The sequence below is a fragment of the Astatotilapia calliptera genome, chromosome 18 (genome assembly GCF_964374335.1).
Source record: "Astatotilapia calliptera chromosome 18, fAstCal68.1, whole genome shotgun sequence".
Lineage (NCBI taxonomy): Eukaryota > Metazoa > Chordata > Actinopteri > Cichliformes > Cichlidae > Astatotilapia > Astatotilapia calliptera.
In genome coordinates this window covers 36,173,747-36,200,617 of record NC_137439.1, presented here as the reverse complement: position 1 = coordinate 36,200,617, position 26,871 = coordinate 36,173,747, and the positions used below count along the sequence as shown (strand labels likewise).

The following is a 26,871-nucleotide window of genomic DNA, read 5'->3' as shown; positions in this document are numbered from 1 at the left end:
GCACCAGTTTGCATACAGGGAGAACCGGTCAACCGAGGATGCGATCGCCACAGTGCTGCACACATTACTGAAGCACTTGGAACACAGGAACACCTATGCACGGCTCCTCTTTGTAGACTACAGCTCGGCTTTTAATACCATCCGGCCATACAAACTCCGTCCCAAACTCCACCAACTGGGACTTAACTCCTCTCTGTGCAACTGGATTGTGGACTTCCTCACTAACCGTAGACAGAGTGTCAGAGTGGGTAAGAACACCTCTTCCACCCTTGTGGTCAACACCGGTGCCCCTCAGGGGTGTGTTCTGAGCCCTCTGCTATACACTCTCTTCACCCATGACTGTATTTCCTCCTGCGCGTCCAATCTCATTGTTAAGTTTGCAGATGACACTACAGTGCTCGGACTTATATCCAACAATGATGAGACAAACTATAGGACAGAGGTGCAACAACTAGAGTCATGGTGCCACGACAATAACTTGGTCTTAAACACCAAAAAGACCAAGGAGATCATTGTAGATTTCCGGAAGAGGGGTCATAACAACCATCTGCCTCTCTTCATTGGCAGTGAGGCGGTGGAGAGGGTGAGCAGTTTTAAATTCTTGGGGGTAACTGTGACCGAGGACCTGTCCTGGGGCAACCATATCACCTCAGTTGCACGGAAGGCCCAACAGCGCCTCTACTACCTGAGGAGACTGCGGAGCGCACACATTCCCAGATCTCTGATGTTGAACTTCTACAACTGTGCCATCAGCAGCGTTCTGACGTATGGATTTCTAGTGTGGTTCCCCAGCTGCACCAAGGCCGATCAGCAAGCACTCCAGCGGGTGGTGAAGGAAGCTGGCAGAATTATTGGAACAAGTCTGCCAGAGATCAGTAATATCTTCCCCACTCGCTGTCTGAGGAGGGTGCACAGTATCCTGCAGGACCAACATCACCCTGCGCGCCACCTTTTCCATCTGCTGCCCTCAGGGAGAAGGTACAGGTCTATACAGGCCAGAACATCCAGACTGGCCAACAGCCTGTATCCACAGGCTGTGAGGCTCCTGAACTCTCTGCCCCCCTCTCACGGACAATAACCATATCCAACTTCTTAATAGCAATGAACTGGTCTGCATTGGTGCATCATATCTTTATTCTCTTCCCCCTCCTGCCCCCCCCCCCCCTCTTTCTTAAATAGATAACTATCATATCTGATATCATATCTCACAGTACAATAATATTGAATGGGTTGCATTGTTGTATTTTGTCATGTTTCTCAGGTCTTTGTCTGAATTTCTACGAACATTATTGCTAAGGATTGTCTTATTGCATTGGAGTCACACTGGGTTAAATATGTACACTTGGGTTTTAAGGGGTATTTATTATTTTCTTCTTTTTTTTGGGTTGTATGGAAGCCCCAAACACAATTTCATTGTTCTTGACAATGACAATAAATAAATAAATACAAAATACTAAATACTAGTCTCCGTCGCGCTTCCCAGGTTGCCTAGCAACCATGATACTAACCGCTGGAAACGTGTCATACAACTTTGTTTGACAGAAATGAAGGAGAACATATTTTGTTCATTTGTTTGTTTGTTTCTACAAGAGCTTTGTGTGATTTGATAAGTATCTGAGGCTGAGACCACAGGACAGTAAAACATGATTTTTGGGCTTCATTTCTGTACTGAACAGTTATTTAAGATTAGTTAGTAAATAAGAATTAGCTGATGTTGTTCATGAGACTAAAGTCATCTCACTTTGGTAATGTAAATATAATATGGCCAATATTATAGTTATTATATTAATCATTATTAGCTATTACAGCAGTGAACATGAACTCTGTGTCAAATACTGAGCCTCAGTACAGATTCAAGTTGCAGTTATTTACATGTCTTATCACCTTAAATCTTCACTCAAAGACAAGTATCTTTGACAGTGCACATATAGGTGTATCATATATAAGAGACAAATGTTGTTCCTTCAGTATGTTGGCATTACTAAATTTGGCTCAATGCTTACATATATGTGTAAAAAGAAAATGTACAAGCTGTGATAACTGTGTCTGATAGAATGAAGAGTAGACTGATATATGAAATATTCCTTTATTGGGTGAGAAAATCAGACCATGTCATAACTGCTGTAAGTCACACAGAATAGATATCAGAGCCTTAAACAGGCTGACGTCTGCTAAATGGGTCAAACTGGGCAGAAAGTCTACAAACACATAACATCCTTATAGAATATGATGTAACACTATAGATCAACTTAGCTCAGAATATATAAAGCATATAAACAGTTACAGCAATATGATGCAACAAACACAGCAGCTACTGATCCAAAATACTCAAAGCTTCATAGAACTGAAACCAACATTTATTTTAGCTCCATTCTGCTGCTGATACATACTTTAGGTTTCTGAACATTAAACTTGTTGCTGCCTTTCATAGTGTGTAACTTGAAGGCCCTGAGTACTCTGAGTACTTTCTCCCACACTGGAAACACTGGGATGATCACATTATTTGAACATTACCTAATAAGACTGATTCAGCACAGACAGTTATGTTAAACTTTCCTAGCAGTCCTTCACAAACAGGGAACAGTCTGTCTATTCTCTCCATCTGTCAGCTGCTGCTGGCTCTTCCTCCTCCTCTTCCTCACACACTGCTGAGTTTGTCCTGGTGGATCATCAGGGCTGCAAAGCCTCACAGATGATGTGCAGCAGTGGGTCCCTCAGTCTGTCCTCAGTCTGTCGTCACTTGCAGTCGTCACACATGGAAATCAAATGTGTGATAAGCTGCAGGATTCAAACACAAGTGTAACTTATAAACACATGTTCATACTTTTATTCCACAATCAGAGAGAAAGAAACAGAGAGAGAGTGCAGGACAGACAGACAGGTGACAGTCTCAGGTGTACACACTGCTACACAACAGCACAGAGAAGCAGGATTTAGTGTTTGTGTTATTACGAGTGTAAACAAGAAGAGTCCCAGATGGTGCAGTGGACACATGTGTGACTGCTGTGATTAAAGCATCTTTCTTTCAGCTTAACGAGTGAACCGTCAGCTCGTTCAAACACACGTTAAAGTCCGTTTGGCTCGACACCACCGAACAGAGGCAGCAATATAACATAGCTCACATTAACAGTGCAGTGAATCCTGCTTGTGCCGTGATGTTCAGGACTGCAAACCGAGCAGCATCACTGACTTTCAGCTTGTTGTGTTTGTGGATATATGACTGACTTTAATTATCCATAAATCATCACAATCTCTGTAAGATTAAGGTCGACTATATATATATATATTTATTAAAGTAAAGGCTTTAAAACCAAGTTAATTCTGAAAGTACAAACATCGCTAATGTCAACTTTCCCGACATGTGGCCAACAATAATGGTTTCATGTTCTTCATTAAAAAAATATTTGCGCATTAATAAGTGACATAATATTCAGTACTTACTTCTGAAAGTTTACTCTTCCTCCGCTCCGCTTCCACTGTTTTTTTTTCGGCAAAATTATCCACACCACCACCGCACTATGAAGTCTGGGATATGTTGGGCCATGAAGGCTACACCGACCCATCCTTAAAATTCAGGGAAATTAAGGACGCATTTCAGGGCCGCATTTCAGGGCCGCATTTCGGGCAGCCTTTGAATTCGGAAAGCCTTCTCTTGTGGCTGTGAGGTAATCGGCCTTAAAATGCGGCCTTTAAGGCTGCAAACCCCAAATCCGGTCATTGGTACTTCCTGGCTTGTGTAGTTACTAGGTAACAAAAGCTCAACACTGCCCCTAGCGTCCTGGAGCACTTCCGTTGTGTTTTGGATTTTGCAAGTGTTTTGGAGTTTGTACGTGTTTTGGAATTTGCAAGTGCTTTTTAGTTTGCAAGTGTTTTTTAGTTTGCATGTGTTTTGGAATTTGCAAGTGTTTTTTAGTTTGCAAGTGTTTTGGAGTTTGCAAGTGTTTTGGAGTTTGTACGTGCTTTGTCTCTAGGGGCCACCGTACTAAACCACTACGGGTGTAATATACTTTTGGCCACTACGGTCTTCCGGCGCTGTTGCGAGTTTGAGATGCGGCGGCACTTTTAAAAAATCTCCTCTTTTACGTTTCGGGAGAGAAAATAAGTAACTCAACGCTCGCAACACATCCCAACGCTCCTCATTCATTGATCAAAGGTAAGAAACGTCGTTTGAAATAAGAGTAAACCAACAGAATACATTTACAGGTGTATATTACAGGTAATAGGTGTGTTGCGATTGCATTTACGAAGCATCCATCGGTCAGTGGTTACACTGAAATCATGCAGTTTGTGCTTTGACCTCCAGAGGGCGACAAATCAGCACAGACAGAGAGCTCCATTCAAACTTTGCTGCCATCAGGAATAATTCTTCAAATATAATCATCAGTGTTTGAGCAGTTCTGATATCAGGGACAATCTAGACATGTGTGACAATACTGAACGTGTCACATGACACACCTTAAACATCATGTGATCCACTCTCAGTCTGCACTTTCATTCATGACTTCAACAGGTTGAAATGAGCTTTGAACAAACATCAGTTCAGTGCTGAAATATTCAAACGCTGCAGGAAGAAGAACAACAAAGTGATGACAGATGTTTGTGCTTCAAACTGGAAAACCAGCAGAAATAAATCACAGCCTGCCAGAGGTTTAGGAGTTTCTGAGGTGCACCTGAACGCAGCATAGTGTTTCAAAGCCCCTGATTGTCTTCAAACGCCGCATTAGGCTGAAAGTTTACTTTCACTTCCTGAACTTCGTGGAGTGGCGCTTGTTGTTGGTGTGTGAAGAAACTGTAAGTTTGCTTTGTTTCCTCCTTTAACAGTTTGTCTTTAGGAACTTTACTGTTTGTTCAGCTCATGTTTGAGTTCTTCACACAACAAACTGTGTGTGTTTGTATTAAAGTCAGTGTGTAATGTTTCCTGGCTAACATCAGCTGTGTGCAGCTTAGTTCAGCACAAATCTGCTGCTCCATAGTTCACGGTAACGGACTCACAGCTGGACCAACGAGGCCGAGTGTGTCCGCCACTCTGAGCTACGTTCGTGTTTGTGTGCTTGTAGTTTGTACTTTGTGAGTTCACTCAGAGGACGCAGCGTACGTGATGACGTCACAGCCCTTTACCTCCTTTACTGTCACTGTGATTAATATTTACACACCACACGAGACACCTGACAGCATGCTAACGCTAAGCTAAAGCTAAGCTAACGCTAAGCTAGCCAAGAACCCAGAGTGATGTTAAAGCTGAGTAAACACTGACCCCAGACCAGCACCGTGATAAAGTGAGCTGCTGCTGCTGAACCTGAACAGGTAACAAAGTGATGAGCAGTCAGGCTGCAGGTTTCTACCTGTTCATGTTTCCACAGTAGAATCACTTTGAAGTGTCTTTGTGCTGTTTCATCTTTGATTTGTGTTCATAAACACTCAGAGAAACATCACGTGACCTCATCAGGATCTGTGTTGGTGTGTGGGGCTGTACCTCAGCTTTAGATTATGGTGATTATGAGACAGTGTTTCAGCTCATTTTACACAGTAACATGAAAGTACTGTTATGAGGAGTAATGACGTAACATACTCCATTACTTTTAATTAAAGTGTTCTGTGTAATATGTGTGTTACGTCCCCTGGCTAGTCTAGGGGGTTGAAGGGACGAACATAAATGTGGATAGAGAAGGAGGAGCCAAGATGGTAAATTTAAAAGGTTTATTTAATACTGGTGATGGGACGTGGGTTCAGACCGAGGTGTAACGTCAGGGAGAGCCAAGGCCAACATAACAAACAAAACATCCCTGGCGTAGAAATAAAAGAAACTTACCTAACTCCAAAGAAACAAAATATACAACCTATAACCATAACCTACCTAACAACACATAAACAGGAGAAAACAGGGTGTCAAAACAAAAGGCAGCTCTCCCCTACAAGCAGTCTGAACATGAAACAATAATGCTCACACAAAATACAAAGGCATGCAAGCCTGCACCAGTATGGCAACCAAAATGGCCGGAGGGCCCAGAAGCACAGCTCCACAGGCCTTAAATAGTGCTCTGCTGATTACCAATCAGCCGGACTCTGCACAGCATCCAATCAGGACAGAGGAGGTGGAGCCTGGACAAAACAAAGGGTTAATAGGGAGAAGAGACATCCTCCTGGGGGATGTAACACCCCCACCCAGAAAAACAAACGTGTAAGTTTGTTAACCTTACACCATCACATTCTTGAGAGGGCATCGGCCACAATATTTTCACATCCTCTTTTATGCTTTATTTCAATGTTGTAGTTTTGTGAAATTAAAGCCCACCTCATCAGTCGCTGATTGTTGTTATACATACGAGAGAGGAACACGAGAGGATTGTGATCAGTGAAGACCTCTACAGGTTGGGAAGTAGATCCCACATACACGTCAAAATGCTGAAGAGCCAGAAGCATGGCCAGAGTCTCCTTTTCAATTGTCGAGTACCGCCTTTGATGAGTATCGAACTTCTTGCCAAAGAAGCAGACAGGATGACTCACTCCTTGTCCATCATCCTGAAGAAGAACAGCTCCAGCCCCCACCTCACTGGCATCCACTTCAAGCTTGAAAGGTTTAGAAAAGTCTGGAGCGACAAGAACAGGTGAACTCGACAGAAGACCTTTTGCACATTCAAAAGCATGTTGACACTCAGGACTCCAAATGAATGGTACCTTCGGGCTGCACAGGTTTGTCAGTGGTGTTACGACTTCAGAAAAATTCCTACAGAAACACCTGTAGTAACCAACCATCCCCAGAAATCTGCGCAGCTCACGGCGTGTTGTTGGCACAGGAAAGTTAAGAATGGCATTAACCTTTGCACTGATTGGGCGAACCTTGCCCTGCCCAACTTCCTTTCCAAGGTAGGTCACTGTAGCCTTACCAAACTCGCATTTAGCCAAGTTGAGGGTCAAGGAAGCATCAGCTAAACGCTTGAACACAGTGGTTAAGGTGTCAACATGCTCTGACCAGCTGGAAGAATAGATGACCACATCATCAAGATAAACATTACAGTTTGCCACACCAGATAATACAGTTGACATTAACCTCTGAAAGGTAGCAGGAGCATTTCTCATTCCAAATGCCATAACTGTATATTGTAAAAAGTGATCAGGTGTTACGAAAGCTGAGATTTCTGATGCTCTTTCTGTCAGAGGTACTTGCCAATAACCTTTAAGAAGGTCAAGCTTACTCACATAAGCAGCAGATCCGACGCTGTCAATACAGTCCTCAACACGGGGCAGTGGGAAGGAATCAGGTACTGTTACTGCATTTACCTTGCGGAAATCTGTGCAAAAGCGAGGTGTTCCATCTGATTTTGGCGTAACCAGGCACGGAGAACTCCATGGACTATAGCTTGGGATAGCCAATCCATGCTTCAGAAGGTAGTCTACTTCTGTGTTCATCATTTCCCTTTTTGCCATATTCACACGGTAAGCATGCTGCTTAATAGGCACGGCATTCCCAACATCAATGTCGTGCTCTATTACAGTAGTACGGGAAGGCATGTCCCCAAAGAGTGTTAAATGAATGGTGACGAGCCTTTCAATGTCCAACTGTTGCTCACGGGTCAAGTGAGACAGATATATAGACAACTGGGACAGTACCTCAGAATTAAGCATTCTGGCATTCTGGTAGCTGGCATCACAAAGTTTGAGCCCGTCTTCATCTAAACCTGACCTCAATCCTGAGGAAGAGTTCAACAAGAGAGGTTCTGGAGATGAGATTGGCTCGGACGGAGATGCCACAGACTTATCTGCAGGACCACAGAGAGAGTCAGCTCTAGAATGAAAAGATTTGAGCATATTGAGATGGCACAAGCGTGTTTTACGCTTCCTGTCTGGGGTTTTAATCACATAGTCAGTGTCATTTACTTTCTTATCCACCTGGTATGGTCCACAGAAGCGGGCAGACAATGCAGAGCTAGCAGTTGGTAGAAGAACCAAAACCTTGTCACCTGGATTGAAAGATCGAGGAACGGCTTTCTTATCATACCAACTCTTCATCTTCCCCTGAGCAGAGGAGAGGGCTTCTGCAGCTGCCAACCTGGCCTTATGGAGGCGCTCTCTGAACTGTGAAACATAATCCAGAACATTAGTTTTCACAACATGGTCTGTTGACAAGAACTGTTCTTTCAACAACTTCAAAGGTCCCCGGACAGAATGACCAAACACTAGTTCATTTGGGCTAAACCCAAGGGACTCTTGCTTAGCTTCGCGCATGGCAAACACCATCAGAGGTACTCCCTCATCCCACTCTTTTGCAGTATCCAAGCAGTATTTCTGCAATGTTGCCTTGAGTGTCTGATGCCAGCGCTCCAATGCTCCTTGAGACTCAGGATGGTATGCACTTGACACAACATGCTTAATCCCCAGAGTCTGCATGACCTGCTTGAAAAGTTTAGACAGAAAGTTAGTTCCTTGGTCTGTCTGGACTACTTTTGGTAAACCAAAAGTAGTGAAGAACTTTGTCAAAACTTTAATCACCAAAGGTGCAGTTATTCTTCTGAGTGGGACAGCTTCTGGAAAACGAGTCGAAGTACACATTGCAGTCAGTAAAAACTGATTACCATTCTTTGTCTTGGGCAATGGACCAACACAGTCCACAATGACACGTTCAAAAGGTTCACCAAGTACTGGTATAGGATGAAGAGGAGCTATAGGAACTGTCTGGTTTGGCTTTCCTGCAATCTGACATGTTTTACAAGTGCGGCAAAACTCAACTATATCAGCCTTCAATCCTGGCCAAAAGAAATGGTTGAGTATCTTGTTGTACGTTTTTGTAACTCCCAAATGACCAGACAGAGGGTGCTCATGTGCAAGGGAGACTACGTAGTGACGATACTCAAGAGGCACAACAATCTGATAAGTAGTGCTCCAGTCACAGTCATCAGAACAGCTTTCCTCTACGTCTGCTGTTAGACTTGGGTGGGCAGTCCACTTGCGCATCAAGACCTCATCTTCCAAGAAATAAGAAGCCTTTTTATTTCCTGTTTCAGAAAGAGAAGTAAAGCATTTAGTCAATGAGGGATCAGACTTCTGAGCAGCAACAAGGCTTTCACGTGTGACTGGCAAGTCTAACTGTGGAAGATGTAGATCCTTCCACTTCTCAGTAGTATCCTTTGAACCACTTTTAAGATCAATCAGGGTTTGCAAATCATCTGTAGCCAGAGCCTGAGCCAACGAAGAGTCTGACAAATCAATTTCTGCAGCTTTACGTCTTGCTTGAGCCCTGGTGAGAACACAAGCAGGAAAAACAGATGGGAAACATGTTGCTAGGTCGTTGCTCTTCAAGTTTGATTCTGGATCATTTATTACTTCGGGAACAGGTTGCACTTTTCCACCAGCAATATCATTTCCCAAAATGAACTGCACCCCTTTTATGGGAAGTGAGGGGCGTACTGCCACAGAGAAGATGCCATTAACCAACTTTGACTTGATGTGTACATAATGCAAAGGAGCTTCGACATAGCCCATTTCAACTCCTTGAATCAGAATACTACCATGACAAGAGGAATGGTCACTCAGGGGTAATACATCAGATAAAATCACAGATCTTGACCCTCCCGTATCTCTGAGTATTCGAATGGGTTTTTCATCCTCAGGCTTCCCAGTCAATGACACAGTGCCATCTAAGAGGAAGGGTTTGAAGCAGGGATCAACTCCTTCACTTTGGTCCCTTCTCTCAGCACGGATGGTTTTAATTAAGCCTACTCCTTTTGGTGACTGGTTCTTGCGCTTCAAAGCGGGACATTCAACAACAACATGACCAAGTTTATGACAATAGAAACATTCCCTTTCAGTCCTTGGAGCAAAAGTCTGTCGTGGGCTTGAAGGATCCTTTCGTGGGGGAGGTTCTCTGGTGGTAACTTCACGTTTCTGCACAAAAACAGTTTTATGAGTCAGCACAAATTCATCAGCTATCACAGCTGCTTCTTTCAAAGTGGAAACCTTCTGTTCATTAAGGTGTACAACAATGCGTTCTGGCAGGCCATTTTTGAACTCTTCCAGCAGTATCAGTTCACGTAAGGAGTTGTAGTCAGGAACTTTACTTGCTGTTATCCATCTATCAAAAAGAGTAGCTTTTTCACGAGCAAACTCTACAAAAGTCTGATTTGCTGTTCTTTTGTGATTGCGAAAGCGTTGCCTATACGCTTCGGGAACAAGTTCATAAGCAGCAAGGATAGCAGACTTCACTACATCATATTTCAAACTTTCTTCCAAAGACAAAGCAGAACAGACTTCTTGTGCTTTGCCTACCAATTTGCACTGAAGAAGCAATGGCCAAACTTCTCTCGGCCAGTGCAATGAGGCAGCCACACGTTCAAACACATTGAAATATGTATCAACTTCTGATTCACGAAATGGAGGTACCAACACAATGTTTTTACTCACATTGAAACCACCTGGGTTTACAGGGGAGGAGGTTGTTTCACCAACAGATGAATTTGCAGAACTAGGTTGAGTAGTAGTACTTCTTGAAGTCTGTGCCTGTAACTCCAACTGACGCAGTCTGACCTCCCTTTCAATCTGCAACTCCAGCTCCAACCTTTTCAGCTTTAACACCTTTTCTGTCTCTGCTTCCAACCTGCGAAGTTCCAACTCTGCCTGACGAGCTTGGGCTTTATCCTGAGCCTCAAATTGTAATTTAGCCAAACGTACCTTGAGTAATACTTCTTGTCTTGAACGAGGAGAAGATGGAGTAGCAAAAGAAGGTGAGCCATTAGTGCTTAAATTTTCCACCATTTGTTGCTCCACAGCAGCAGGGTTTTGCCCTTGGTCCTTTAACACAGCAGGCTTCAGTCCTTCATTAGGGGTCCTGTCAAGAGGAACTGGCAAACGAGGTGATTTAGAAACAGGAAGCAGGCCTTCTTCCACAAGTTTGTTTGAAACAGCAGTTTTCAAGTCCTCTTTCACCATTTGCCTTGATACATTTAACTCAAAGTGTGCTGCTATAGCAAACAAATCACGTTTTCTACACGCATTTAGCTCCTCCCAAGAAGGATTACTCAAAAATGCACTCAAAGCAAAAACACCAGTTGCCATACTAACTACCTCTGCCAAATACACCAGCAGAAACAAACAACTCCAAACCTTCACCATCCACAAATGGATTAACCAGGACTTTTATCCCGGACGAGCCGCCAGTTTATGTTACGTCCCCTGGCTAGTCTAGGGGGTTGAAGGGACGAACATAAATGTGGATAGAGAAGGAGGAGCCAAGATGGTAAATTTAAAAGGTTTATTTAATACTGGTGATGGGACGTGGGTTCAGACCGAGGTGTAACGTCAGGGAGAGCCAAGGCCAACATAACAAACAAAACATCCCTGACGTAGAAATAAAAGAAACTTACCTAACTCCAAAGAAACAAAATATACAACCTATAACCATAACCTACCTAACAACACATAAACAGGAGAAAACAGGGTGTCAAAACAAAAGGCAGCTCTCCCCTACAAGCAGTCTGAACATGAAACAATAATGCTCACACAAAATACAAAGGCATGCAAGCCTGCACCAGTATGGCAACCAAAATGGCCGGAGGGCCCAGAAGCACAGCTCCACAGGCCTTAAATAGTGCTCTGCTGATTACCAATCAGCCGGACTCTGCACAGCATCCAATCAGGACAGAGGAGGTGGAGCCTGGACAAAACAAAGGGTTAATAGGGAGAAGAGACATCCTCCTGGGGGATGTAACATGTGTAATAATGACTTTTTTGAGTAACTTCATCTCTGTCAATAACAACATTCATACGTGGAATAAAACCACATCAGTGGATCATTGCTGGAGCTGCCTGGACTTCAGTCTTCAGTAGGGCTGAACGATATATCGCATTTGCGATAATATCGCGACATGATCAAGTGCAATTTTCTAACCGCAAAGGCTGCGATTATACTCTGGACATGTCCAAATTCATGGGCTGCATCCTCCTGAGGCCGCATTTGTAGACCGATTACGTCACAGCGACGCGCCGAAGGCTGTCCAAATTACTACCATATCCCAGAATTCATAGCGCGGCCCAGCCAAACTCCAGTTTCCAGCAATGGCGGCCGCTACTAAGTTTTAAAATTACTCATACTAATCTTTCTGGGTCACAAAATAAACTTTTAACATATTTTCAGGCGAGAAAGTAGTTGTGTAAACATCAAATATCTGCTCGGTTTATCAAGATATCCCATATTTGCAAAAGTGCTTCGATGTTTTCAGAGGCGTCTGCTACCCACCAGCTCGACAGCTAGCTGGGAGCTCGAGGGTTACTGATGCGGCCGAGAACGGCACAACTCCCGGCACATCATTTTCAGATCACCGCGGAGTTTCGCTGCTCGGGTTAAACGTGATATATAAGTCACTTAGACAACCTAAAAATGTTATTGTTGGGCTTTTTTCAGTGTTTTGTTTGTTCGTGAGTAAATCGGTTTGGCTGAGATTAAAGTTATTAGATTAGATAAAATAAAACTTTATTAATCCCCCGGGTGGGTTCCTCCTTGGTTTTCACACAGCTGACTAAACGTCAAACAGAAAACTTATTAAACAGAAGTATGAGACAGTCGAGAATTTACACCAGTGTCTGGTTATATTTTAGATAGCAAGAAGCAGACGGCCGAGTTTATTAAACTCCACCGAGACAGCGGTGACGCTAATCAGAACTAGACCGTCCAATTTCACGCCTTTTAAACTTTAAAGGCGTGTTTGTGTGTGTGTTTATACAATTGCTATTATGTTTGCACTTTATGTGTAATGTTACTGACTGCAGAGATCAGTAAGATGTGTGTATTTTTTATTTATTAGTTTTATTTATTTAATATTATTTTTTAATTGAATGACTGTCTAGTAGTTCAAAGATGTCGAAAAACTGAGTGTGGTAAAGCCACTGATTTTGTTTATGTATATTTCTGCAATCTGCACATTGTACTGACTTTCATTTTAATGTTTACACCAGGGTTCCTTGTCAGCACTTTATGCTCAGATGTTTGTAAGCTAAAAATAAACTATTGTGTATGTTCAAATATACTGTTGTGATTGAAGAAGTTAAATAAAAATGTCAGTCATCAATTCATGCATCACCTCATGTCATCATAACAGAGGTCTGTCTTCCAGGAAAGAACAGTTTAAAATTAATGTAATATAGTATTGGCCATACTATATGATGTATTGCTTGTCTTTGTTTAATAATACAGAAGACAAAGACCTTAAAAAATAATCGCATATCGCATCGCAATCGCAATATTGGGGCAAAAAATCGCAATTAGATTATTTTCCATAATCGTTCAGCCCTAGTCTTCAGCATCTCAACCAACAGCATCGACATGCTGCTCCAGATGTCTGTGCTCCAGATGTCTGTGCTCCAGATGTCTGTGCTCCAGATGTTTGTGCTCCAGATGTTTGTGCTCAAGTGATCAGACTCACAGTTTCATCCTTGAAATAAGTGTTTATATTGTTGACCCACCATTGATCATGATCAGTGGTGGGTCAGCGACATGCTTTCTTTCCGTCTCAGGTTTAAATATCTGGGACTCTCCACCGTTTGGTTTTAAAACTGAAGAAGCTTCTCTGATGAAACGTCTTCCAGAAACTTAAAGACGTCTCTTTTCTTTCCAAGCTCCTTAGATCACATGACCTGGATGACTGAACCTACAGACATATTGACCTGGTTTCTAGGTCACATGACAGGTCAGAGGTCAGCGACTGTAACTCGGTTACTCCTGTTAATGTGAACTCACTGAGTGTTTGTGGTTTACCTCTCAGACTGACTGAAGATGATGATGGAGGAAGAGGAGGACAGAGCAGAGTCTGCAGGGTCCAGCTGTCCGTCTGTGAGGAGTGACCGGTCCAAAGATCAAAATCCAGGCTTCAGTGGTGAACCTGGAGCAACGAGGTCAGAGAGCTGAACTCACTGAGTAACAGAAATAATTCTGCACTGACATTATAATCAGTGTTGACTCTGGTTGATTGTCTGACTGTGTTTGTGAGCTGAGAGGAAATGAAAATGAGTTTGTAACAAAAATCAGTTTTGTCCAGTTTTCCTGTAAAAAGCTGAACTCTAATCTAAGAGGATGTTACTGACAGGAAACAGCTGCATTATCTGCAGTCTGTTTGTGTCTGCAGAGGTCAGAGGTCACAGTCTGCAGGGTCCAGCTGTCCGTCTGTGAGGAGTGACCGGTCCAAAGGTGGAAATCCAGACTTCAGTGGTGAACCTGGAGCAACGAGGTCAGAGAGCTGTGATGACTCCTTTACATGTTTGTGTTTCCTGGATAAATATGACCTGAAACATCCTCAGATTGTTACAAAGATTCATTAAAAAGAAAACAATGAAAGAGAAAAGATCCAAATGTTCGACTTGGTCATTTGCTGTTTGAGGACAGTGATGCTCATATCTGTGGGGAAAGTGTGACCTGAGTGGGTTCATGTTTGTCTTTAAAGAACAGCTCTGATGCTCTTTGTGTCTGATCTGTTAAACAGTCTGAGAGGTCACACAGAGACCCAGCAGCTAAAGCCTGGATCATACTGGCTGCTGTTACTCCATCAGGACAACACTGAACCACAGTGCTGTTCATGGAAATCAGTGCAGCTTTACACTGTATCACCAAAGTACTGACTCGTCTGCCTTCACACACATGTAAACTTGAGGGACATCATATTCTGAGTCCACAGCATTTAATATGATGTCAGCCAAGAGTTCAACATATAACAGCTTAAACTGTTCTGAAAAGGTTTTTTCACAGGTTAAAAAGTGTTTACGGGATTTTTAACAGTTCTTTCAGAAGCACATACGTGAGGTCAGACACAGGGAAGCAGCAACACTGACTGAACACAGCTTTTAGAGGCTAAATTCACATTTTAATAATGAAAGTGGCTTCATGTGTGTGTCCATGGTTCATCCACAGAGTGGAGCAGCAGAGCTCAGAGGTTCCCAGTGGTCAGTCTGCCCAGCAGCATCAAACACAGCTGGACTCCATGTTTATGGTCTGTACATGTACAACAACTACTTTATTATTAATATTAATACATTTGTTTATAGGTCCCTTTCAGAACACCAAGGACTCTGTGGACTAAATGACCAAAAGAAACAAACTTTGAAATCAGACGGTGCAAATGTGATCACAGGGAAACGTTTTAAACATCGAGGCTTTAAACAGAAACCAAAGTGAAGCAGTTTGTAGTCGAGATCAGTGGGAATGAAGCTGAATAACTGTTTCTTCAATAACTCTGAGAAATAAATGACAAATATGATGGAAATTAGCAGCATTAGCACTTACTAATGATGTGAGTCAACACTCTGCTGTATTCAGACGACCACATTAGGTGGTGTAATGGAAACCAGTGGATCCAGTCCAGTCGTGGCGACCTGTGGCGAGTCGATCTGAGCAGCTACTAATGGAAACGGGGCCATAGATGTGTTTGTGCTTAATAACAGTGAATCACAGGATTTTTACATTACAGTTAAAATCTCATGTTGTTTGTTAAAGTGTGCAGTTCAGGGTGTGTTACTAAAACTGTGGTTTGCTCACTTTCCAAAGACCCAGCCCCCATAAAAAGCAGCCAATCAGCTCTAAGAGTTACACACACGTGTAAACCAGAGCAGCAAATCAGGTCCAAATGTGTTGTTCACAGTGAGTGGATCATCAGTGTGCTGCTATGTTAACATCCTGCAGCAGGATGTGTTTGGTCAGCTGGTTCACATTTCCTCAGGACCTTCTTGATGTGATGTTCTTCTGCCTCCCTGGCTGCTGTGTCTGTGGGGATGGCGTTCGCTCTGTGTTGTAGCGTCCTGATGACGCCCAGTTTGTGCTCCAGTGGATGATGAGAGTCAAACCTTAGATACTGATCTGTATGTGTAAACAGAGTGAACCTTTAAGACCAGCTGTCTGTATGATCAACTCTGTCACCTATAACATCTCCAAGTTTCTGGCTTCGATCATCAACCTGTTGGTAGTTCAGCTCTGAACACCAGTGAAATGTTTCTCCCACTGAAATCGCTGCATTCATATGAACAGAATCAGCGTTTTGGGACCGTGGAGTTGTGGAGAAATTCTCAGTTAATCAGATAAAGTCAAACTTATAATTGGTGAGGAGATCGTGGATGATATGCTTCTTGATTGTAAAGAAGTGGATGTTGTGTGGACTGAAGTTCAGAGTGGTGGGTCATTCATAAATATTCTGTTCCAGCTGCTGGAGGACAACATCATCACGTTTGTGAAGAACGAGCTGAAGAAGATCCAGAAGGCTCTGAATCCAAATAAGCCCCAGTGCTTGGAGTTTCAGAGGGAGGATGATGAGCAGAGGAGCAGCAGAGAGGCATTTGTGAAGATCACAGTGGACTTCCTGAGGAGAATGAAGCAGGAGGAGCTGGCTGACCGTCTGCAGAGACGTAAGAGGATTTCTTACTTAAGGTTTTAAGCTGTTAGATAAATGAGACACTCATGACACCAGTGTGTTCAGTCATTTCTCAGTGGGTCAGAAAATGTCGTCAGCGATTTGTAAAATATGATTGTTGAAGTTGTATTTTTATTATTATTATTCAGAACTTTCAGCTGCTGTTTGTCATCGTAACCTTAAATCCACCCTGAAGAAGAAGTTCCAGTGTGTGTTTGAGGGCATCGCTAAAGCAGGAAACCCAACCCTCCTGAATCAGATCTACACAGAGCTCTACATCACAGAGGGAGGGACTGCAGAGGTCAATGATGAACATGAGGTCAGACAGATTGAAACAGCATCCAGGAAACCAGACAGACCAGAAACAACCATCAGACAAGAAGACATCTTTAAAGCCTCACCTGGAGGAGACGAACCAATCAGAACAGTGCTGACAAAGGGAGTGGCTGGCATTGGGAAAACAGTCTTAACACAGAAATACAGCCTGGACTGGGCTGAAGACAAAGCCAACCAGGACATCCAGTTCATATTTCCATTCACTTTCAGAGAGCTGAATGTGCTGAAAGAGGAAAAGTTCAGCTTGGTGGGACTTGTTCATCACTTCTTTACTGAAACCAAAGAAGCAGGAATCTGCAGCTTTGAAGACTTCCAGGTTGTGTTCATCTTTGATGGTCTGGATGAGTGTCGTCTTCCTCTGGACTTCCACAAAACTACAATCCTAACTGACCCTAGAAAGTCCACCTCAGTGGATGTGCTGCTGATAAACCTCATCAGGGGGAAACTGCTTCCCTCTGCTCGCCTCTGGATAACCACACGACCAGCAGCTGCCAATCAGATCCCTCCTGATTGTGTTGACATGGTGACAGAGGTCAGAGGGTTCACTGACCCACAGAAGGAGGAGTACTTCAGGAAGAGATTCAGAGATAAGAAGCAGGCCAGCAGGATCATCTCCCACATCAAGACATCACGAAGCCTCCACATCATGTGCCACATCCCAGTCTTCTGCTGGATCACTGCTACAGTTCTGGAGGATGTGCTGGAAACCAGAGAGGGACGACAGCTGCCCAAGACCCTGACTGAGATGTACATCCACTTCCTGGTGGTTCAGGCCAAAGTGAAGAAGGTCAAGTATGATGGAGGAGCTGAGACAGATCCACACTGGAGTCCCAAGAACAGGAAGATGATTAAGTATCTAGGAAAACTGGCTTTTGATCAGCTGCAGAAAGGAAACCTGATCTTCTATGAATCAGACCTGACAGAGTGTGGCATCGATATCAGAGCAGCCTCAGTGTACTCAGGAGTGTTCACACAGATCTTTAAAGAGGAGAGAGGACTGTACCAGGACAAGGTGTTCTGCTTCATCCATCTGAGTGTTCAGGAGTTTCTGGCTGCTCTTCATGTCCATCTGACCTTCATCAACTCTGGACTCAATCTGCTGGAAGAACAACAAACAACCTCCAAGAAATCTAAATTATTTAACAAACCAAAACTTCAATCTCTCCACCAGAGTGCTGTGGACAAGGCCTTACAGAGTCCAAATGGACACCTGGACTTGTTCCTCCGCTTCCTCCTGGGTCTTTCACTGCAGGCCAATCAGACTCTCCTACGGGGTCTGCTGACACAGACAGGAAGTAGCTCACAGACCAATCAGGAAACAGTCCAGTACATCAAGGAGAAGCTCAGTAAGAATCTGTCTGCAGAGAAAAGCATCAATCTGTTCCACTGTCTGAATGAACTGAATGATCGTTCTCTAGTGGAGGAGATCCAACAGTCCCTGAGATCAGGACGTCTCTCCACAGGCAAACTGTCTCCTGCTCAGTGGTCAGCTCTGGTCTTCATCTTACTGTCCTCAGAAGAAGATCTGGATGTGTTTGACCTGAAGAAATACTCTGCTTCAGAGGAGGCTCTGCTGAGGCTGCTGCCAGTGATCAAAGCCTCCAACAAAGCTCTGTGAGTAAACATGTGATCAGGCTTTATTTATAACATAAACAGTATCATGTGTGATGGACCCTTAAAAACTTAAACATATTTTTTTACATGATCATCAGCACTAAATACAGTATATTATAGTTAATGTTTGATGGCAGCAGTAAATGTCAGAGTGTCTTAAACATATCTGGGTGTCAGCTTTTATCAAAGTCACGTCCAGAATCATCCTGTAAGTAAATTTCTTTATACAGCAGCTTTCACAGGTCAAAAACCACAAAGTGCTTTACAATAGAAACAGGCAATAAAAACACAGAAGATAAAAACATTAAACAGCAAACACTGAACATCATACAGCCTAAAACTAGTTAAAGGCCACTCTGAATACTAGAGTCTGAATAAATGAGTTAGTGGGACCAGTAAAAGCCTTTGACTGGAAGATCTCAGATGTGAGAAGAGCTGTAGGATTGTAGAAAGTCAGAAACATAAACTGGGACTAAAAGTAAGGACTAAAACTTTAAATAACGCCTAAAATGAACTGGTTACCAGTGTGAAGAGATTAAACTGGAGTAATGTCCAGTCTAATGTGCTGGTTAAAAGCCTCGCAGCATGATTCTGTACTGACTGAAGACGTTCAAAGACTGTGATGGAGCCGTAGGTGATCAACTCCCTCATTGCTCCTCTGGTCTTATTGCTCTGCATCAGTGCACTGCTCAGCTGAAGATGAGTTCACTTCTATATGTTACAATCTGCCTCACCAGTACAGCTCCAAGGATCTGCAGCTGCTGAATCAATTATATTCCTCGTGTTTCTTCTGGTTTCCTGTTGTTAGATCTGCATGCTTGATTGTTTTTCAATCTCTCCAATGTCGTGCACTTTGATTTCCGACTGTACACAGTCTGTGAACCATGACAATTTGTGACAGAATGCAATGATCAGTGAGGACCCGGAGGACACTGACATTTACACTGTGCAGAATGAGACTTGAGACTTTATCTCACTGCTTTGTGGACAACTGATGGAAGGACTAATCACTATATCTGCTTTAATTGAACGAATTTCCATTTCACTGGTTCAGTCTCCCAGAATCTCTCAATCATACCTTGACCTTTTCCTAGAGTAACTAACCCTCACTCACCAGGATATGAGCCAGCCTTCCCTCTCATTGCTACATACTTACAGTCTTGCCTATCACCTAGGGCTGCACGATTAATCATTAGAAAATCGCGATCTCGATTCATACTTGTGTGCGATCTCATTTCCAAATGACAACGATTTAAAAAAAAACAAAAAAAAACGACGATTGTACCGCATTTTGATCCGGGACGTAATCTGCATGAAAACAAGCGCTCACTCTTCCTGCTCAACAAATGACAAGGGCGGAGCCTTATACCACGTGATACAGAAGCTGCCGTGTGATGCTAAAATTAGCGGGAAAAACAACGGAGAGCACGTCAGGGATGACGAGAAAGTGACAGGAGAAAATCCGTCCCGGTCAACCACCCAAACACCAATAACGGGAACCTTATACAGCGCTTCCCTTTACCCGTCGAACTCGCGCAGGCACAAAGAAACTACGGAGGCTATCACTTATCACCTGACCAAAGATATGGCTCCATCAACACTGTGCAAAACGAGGGATTTAGGAAAACGATCAACACCCTAGACAAACGCTACACAGTGCCGTCCCGCAACTATTTTTCTATTGTTGCACTACCTGCTCTGTACACGCAGCGTCGAGCAACGGTGGAGACAGAATTTCAAGCAGTACAACATTTTGTTGTTTTTATGTTCAGTCTCAACTGTTACGAAGTTGATGTGCAGTTAATAAGTGCAATAAATAGAGATGGGTATCGTTTAGGTTTTATCCGATACCGGTGCCAAACCGGTACTTTTGAAACGGTGCCGGTGCTCAAACGGTGCTCAAACGGTGCTTAAAGAATGGAGAACACAAACTTTGTCCAAAAACCTCTCATGCTCAGCTGTTTTTTTGTAAAAAGATAACAATGTGTGCCTTTCCTGCAGCTATGGGGCATATATGGTATCACTCTTGACTGGAAGCAGTGCTTAAACAATGGAAAAAACACAAACTTTGTCCAAAAACCTCTCATGTTTAACTGTTTTCCACTTTTTCTTTGGTCATTTTAGCCTTTTTGGCCAGGGTGAAGGGAGTATCTGCCATCAAACAAGAAGACAGCCGCATGTACAGTGGGGCAAAAAAGTATTTAGTCAGCCACCGATTGTGCAAGTTCCCCCACCTAAAATGATGACAGAGGTCAGTAATTTGCACCAGAGGTACACTTCAACTGTGAGAGACAGAATGTGAAAAAAAAATCCATGAATCCACATGGTAGGATTTGTAAAGAATTTATTCGTAAATCAGGGTGGAAAATAAGTATTTGGTCAATAACAAAAATACAACTCAATACTTTGTAACATAACCTTTGTTGGCAATAACAGAGGTCAAACGTTTACTATAGGTCTTTACCAGGTTTGCACACACAGTAGCTGGTATTTTGGCCCATTCCTCCATGCAGATCTTCTCGAGAGCAGTGATGTTTTGGGGCTGTCGCCGAGCAACACGGACTTTCAACTCCCGCCACAGATTTTCTATGGGGTTGAGGTCTGGAGACTGGCTAGGCCACTCCAGGACTTTCAAATGCTTCTTACGGAGCCACTCCTTTGTTGCCCGGGCGGTGTGTTTTGGATCATTGTCATGTTGGAAGACCCAGCCTCGTTTCATCTTCAAAGTTCTCACTGATGGAAGGAGGTTTTGGCTCAAAATCTCACGATACATGGCCCCATTCATTCTGTCCTTAACACGGATCAGTCGTCCTGTCCCCTTGGCAGAAAAACAGCCCCATAGCATGATGTTTCCACCCCCATGCTTCACAGTAGGTATGGTGTTCTTGGGATGCAACTCAGTATTCTTCTTCCTCCAAACACGACGAGTTGAGTTTATACCAAAAAGTTCTACTTTGGTTTCATCTGACCACATGACATTCTCCCAATCCTCTGCTGTATCATCCATGTGCTCTCTGGCAAACTTCAGACGGGCCTGGACATGCACTGGCTTCAGCAGCGGAACACGTCTGGCACTGCGGGATTTGATTCCCTGCCGTTGTAGTGTGTTACTGATGGTGACCTTTGTTACTTTGGTCCCAGCTCTCTGCAGGTCATTCACCAGGTCCCCCCGTGTGGTTCTGGGATCTTTGCTCACCGTTCTCATGATCATTTTGACCCCACGGGATGAGATCTTGCGTGGAGCCCCAGATCGAGGGAGATTATCAGTGGTCTTGTATGTCTTCCATTTTCTGATGATTGCTCCCACAGTTGATTTTTTCACACCAAGCTGCTTGCCTATTGTAGATTCACTCTTCCCAGTCTGGTGCAGGTCTACAATACTTTTCCTGGTGTCCTTCGAAAGCTCTTTGGTCTTGGCCATGGCGGAGTTTGGAGTCTGACTGTTTGAGGCTGTGGACAGGTGTCTTTTATACAGATGATGAGTTCAAACAGGTGCCATTCATACAGGTAACGAGTGGGGGACAGAAAAGCTTCTTACAGAAGACGTTACAGGTCTGTGAGAGCCAGAGATTTTCCTTGTTTGAGGTGACCAAATACTTATTTTCCACCCTGATTTACGAATAAATTCTTTACAAATCCTACCATGTGGATTCATGGATTTTTTTTTTCACATTCTGTCTCTCACAGTTGAAGTGTACCTCTGGTGCAAATTACTGACCTCTGTCATCATTTTAAGTGGGGGAACTTGCACAGTCGGTGGCTGACTAAATACTTTTTTGCCCCACTGTAGCTATGATGATGTTTGCTAGTTCACCTTACATGCATTAATGTAATAACGTGGTTAGCCTACTCAACGTAAATTACACACGAACAACATTAAGCTACTCACGCAGAGAAGAACGGCTGCTGCTGCATCATCATCCTCATCATTTCTGCTACACTGGCAGGGCTAGGGGCCAGGACTCTCCTCTTCGGGTTTTTGGGGGATGTTCTAACTCCGGGTCGATAACAGGCACCACACCCGCAGTAGATGCGCTCGGTGTGAGGTCTCGCAGCAAGCTATCAAATACGGCGCATTTCTTGGCTTTTAAAAAAAACGCTATGCGTCGCCAGGTGTTTCATCAGATTTGAGGTGTTACCTCCTTTGACAGCATCACAGTATCAGCTTAAAGCACTTGTTGCTGCTGAGTTTGCATCTTTTGCTGTGAAGTACAGCCAGACTTTGACCGCTTCGCCTTGGACATTTTTAATCTGTAGCTCTGCTCTAACAGAACGTACGTACCCGGCCCCGCCTACTATCCTCGGAAACGTAAAATGATTGGCTAGAAGTGTATCACAGCTCAGGAAAAAAAGCACCGAAATAAAGCACCAAAATGTGCGCTGCTTTTCGGTCTGGTTACTACCGTTTATGTCAGAACCGGTGCCATCATGGCACCGGACACCGGTACCCATCCCTAGCAATAAATATTTATACTGGAAAAGAAAATCGTGAGAGAATCGTGATCTCAATTCTAAGCCAAAAAATCGTGATTCTCATTTTATGCAAAATCGTGCAGCCCTACTGTCACCTGTTCACAGAATGAGTCATCACTTGTTTTTGTTTAGCATTTAATGAACAAGTTCCAGGTCTTTATATTTACACAGGGAACATTTTTAAACTAAAACGTTTTTTAGCCATAAATAGTAATGCACACTGACATTTGTCTTTCTTTCAAAGGTTCAACACAAGAAGTGATTTAAATTAATCACAAACAGTTTGTTATCAAATGACAATTTTTCAGATTATGTCTTTATTTTGTTTTTGTTTTTTAGGCTGAGTGTCCCTGATCTCTCTGAAAGAGGGTATGAAGCGCTGTCCTCAGTTCTCAGCTCCCAGTCTTCTACACTGAGAGAGCTGGACTTAAGTAACAACAACCTGCAGGATCCAGCAGTGGAGTTTCTTTCTGCAGGACTGAGAAGTCCACACTGTAAACTGAATACTCTGAGGTGAGATCAAGTTATGTTGTGCTTTTCATGAATTGACAGAATTAACCAATAAGAAGCCACTAAATGGGGAAAAAAGTCAGTTAAACTTCTGTAATAGTTTTATGTTAGTGTCATCTCTTAGTGTTGACTAGGGCTGCATGATTTTGCATAAAATGAGAATCACGATTTTTTGGTTTAGAATTGAGATCACGATTCTCTCACGATTCTCTTTTCCAGTATAAATATTTATTGCACTTATTAACTGCACATCAACTTCGTAACAGTTGAGACTGAACATAAAAACAATAAATAAACATAAAAACAACAAAATGTTGTACTGCTTGAAATTCTGTCTCCACCGTTGCTCGACGCTGCGTGTACAGAGCAGGTAGTGCAACAATAGAAAAATAGTTGCGGGACGGCACTGTGTAGTGTTTGTCTAGGGTGTTGATCGTTTTCCTAAATCCCTCGTTTTGCACAGTGTTGATGGAGCCATATCTTTGGTCAGGTGATAAGTAATAGCCTCCGTAGTTTCTTTGTGCCTGCGCGAGTTCGACGGGTATAGGGAAGCGCTGTATAAGGTTCCCGTTATTGGTGTTTGGGTGGTTGACCGGGACGGATTTTCTCCTGTCACTTTCTCGTCATCCCTGACGTGCTCTCCGTTGTTTTGTCCTGCTAATTTTAGCATCACACGGCAGCTTCTGTATCACGTGGTATAAGGCTCCGCCCTTATCATTTGTTGAGCAGGAAGAGTGAGCGCTTGTTTTCATGCAGATTACGTCCCGGATCAAAATGCGGTACAATCGTCGTTTTTTTTTTTGTTTTTGTTTTTTAAATCGTTGATTTGAAAAAAGTCTTAATGTAGAAATTAGCGTCTGGGGTTTTTAGTGATATTTGTTCACTTTCTGTCTTTCATTTGCAATGAAATGTCCCATCTGCTCCTCTGAGTCCAAATTCTTTATTTTAGCAGTGCTTCATCCACCAAACCTTCTAGTTCGATTCCTGTATTCTGAAGGTTTTTACAGAGCTGTTTGTTCAGATATCAAAATTTGATTTTCAGAAAATTTTAGTAATAAAAATATGATCAATTGATTATTTCTGACTGAAAAGATGAAATATATATTTGGTCATAGTGATATGACTCATTGCCTCACTTAAACATAAAATGTAAACAAAAATTCAAAACAATAGATTAATATAAAACTGAATTTGACTGTTGAGCTTAAAGTGAGCTTGAATGTTATTCACTTCCCGTTTTATTTTGGTAGTTATCGTCTCTGGTTTTTACTTTTACTTCCTCCCCCGACATTGTCTACATTAGTTTCAGCTGTAGAAGATTTATTGACTGTTTGATTTGTCACTTTTTTTAAAACTATAATTGTTGACTTATAAACTATTGCTAAAATGTATTTTTATTAAAATACCAAATAATTTATTACTTTATCATCTAATTAGATTATAATTCTGTAAATAGGGGAGATAGTGTGGTCTATGTGGGTTGTCTTCAGGTACTCTTCCTCCCACAGTCCAAGAACATGCATGCAAGGTTAACTGGAGATGTGTGATTGTGAGCATAAATTGTCTGTCTCTGTGTTTACCTGGCTACATCACCATGGTTACTGATGCTGAACCAATAACCTGGTCTGGATCAGGTTATGTTCAGAGTTTTTGTTTAAAATCAACTGAAGTGCCTCGTTTTCACTGATTCTTTCATTTACAGGAAGCTTTAAGTGTGATATAGAGTCAGTTAGGGTTGCAAAGGGGTGGAAAATTTCCGGTAAATTTCCAAAAAGTTTCTGGTAAATTTCCATGGTAAGTTAAGCTTGGGAATTTTGGAAATATTCCATATTGGAAACTTTCCATGGAAATAATGGGAATTATGGAAATTAATGGGAATTTAGGAGAACTAACTGGGAATATATTATTTCCAAGCATAAATATAAACAGAAATCATAAGAAAACCTCCATGCAAAATGTTTTCAACAGATATTTCAACAGATTTATTTGTAAGTACAGTAGAATAGAACACGTTTCAATAACTTGTTTCATGGATGAATAAAAACAGAAATGTTGAGTTCAATATTACCATCCCCTAACCCCGCTCATTCAAAAATGCCCCCTGTCCAAAAATCTCCACAAAGTCCCATTCAAAAGGTTAAATGAAAAATGCCACTTATCCTCCAAAACGTCCCATTAAACATGCAAATCTTCCTTCAAGCAATCCTCTTTTCTCATTTTTGCTCAGTCAATAGACTCTTCCTGGACCTCATCGTCATCCAACAACATGTCCACTTCCTCAGCATCCAACTCTGAGTCTTCCTCTTCAGTGTCACTTTCCAGCCTTGTTGAGGATGGCTCTGTGTCAGGCTCAAAGAGCCGTAGGTTTGCCCGAATGCCGACCAGCTTTTCCACTCTCACATTTGTGAGCCTGTTGCGAACCTTTGTGTGGGTGTTGCCAAACAGTGACCAGTTGCGCTCGGAGGCGGCTGATGATGGTGGGATTTGGAGGAGGATGGAGGCTACAGGTGCAAGGGCCTCAGATTCACATAGTCCCTTCCACCAGGTGGCTGCAGATATGTGCTGGCATGACTGCCATATTCCATCCCCTTTCCAAAGGCCTTGCTTTGTTCGATACTTTGCCAAACTGCCTAGAAGTTTGCCTTTATCGAGACCCAGGTGGTCAGACATGGCTGTAATGACCGCATAGGCACCGTTGATCTCTTCCCCAGAAAGTATGCCCTTGTCATATTTGGGGTCCAGCATGTATGCTGTTGCATGCACTGGCTCCATGAAGCCAGTGCATGCTCCCTCTGCTGTTCCAATGACTTGACCACAGCCGTTTCCTCTGCTTTCAGTAGTAGGGAAGTGGGCAGAATTGTCTGGATTTCTTCTTTGAGTTCTGCAAAAAGGCACTGGACATCTGACAAGATGGCACCATCCCCCTCTATCTTCGCTATTGCTGCTGCAATAGGTTTGAGGATTTTCCTGCTGCTAGATACTCTTTCCCAGAACACATCATCCAAGATGACCTTCTTGATGTCACTGTCGATGCCTACAGACTGGGATATGGCCATCTCTTGCAGAGACTCCTTTCCCTCCAGAAGGCTGTCAAACATGATAACAACAACACCCCATCGCGTTATGCTGGGAAGCTTCAGTGTAGTACTCTTGTTCTTTTCCTTTTGCTTTGACAGAAATGTAGCGGAAGTTACTTGTTTGCCTTTAACATATTTCAGAACTTGCTTCACTCTCTTATTCAGAGTGTCCATTGTTTTTAGTGCCATTATGTCTTTTAGGAGAAGGTTTAGTGTATGGGCTGCACAGCCAATAGTAGTTATATGTGGGTAGGTCTCCTCCACATGTGCCCAGGCAACCTTCATGTTGGCTGCGTTGTCAGTGACCAGTGCAAAAACTTTATCTGGTCCAAGGTCATTGATGATCACTTTTAGCTCATCTGCAATGTATTGGCCTGTGTGTCTGTTTTCCTTTGTGTCTACACTCTTGTAGAACACAGGCTGAGGAGTGGTGATTATGTAGTTAATAATTCCTTGTCCCCTGATATTGGACCATCCATCAGTGA

General features: G+C 42.9%; 1 protein-coding gene across 1 annotated transcript in view; it reads left to right on the top strand.

Moving 5' to 3' along the window:
* Positions 1-3,936: 3,936 nt before the first annotated feature.
* Positions 3,937-26,871, top strand: part of LOC145422057 (protein NLRC3-like) — a 33,392-nt gene continuing 10,457 nt past the window's right edge. The window contains exons 1-7 of the mRNA XM_080293312.1: positions 3,937-4,791; positions 13,749-13,878; positions 14,109-14,210; positions 14,888-14,966; positions 16,170-16,371; positions 16,526-18,326; positions 23,139-23,312. Of these exons, the coding sequence (XP_080149438.1) occupies positions 13,760-13,878; positions 14,109-14,210; positions 14,888-14,966; positions 16,170-16,371; positions 16,526-18,326; positions 23,139-23,312 (2,477 nt within the window). The 5' untranslated portion in view covers positions 3,937-4,791; positions 13,749-13,759. The remainder of the gene's footprint in view (positions 4,792-13,748; positions 13,879-14,108; positions 14,211-14,887; positions 14,967-16,169; positions 16,372-16,525; positions 18,327-23,138; positions 23,313-26,871) is intronic.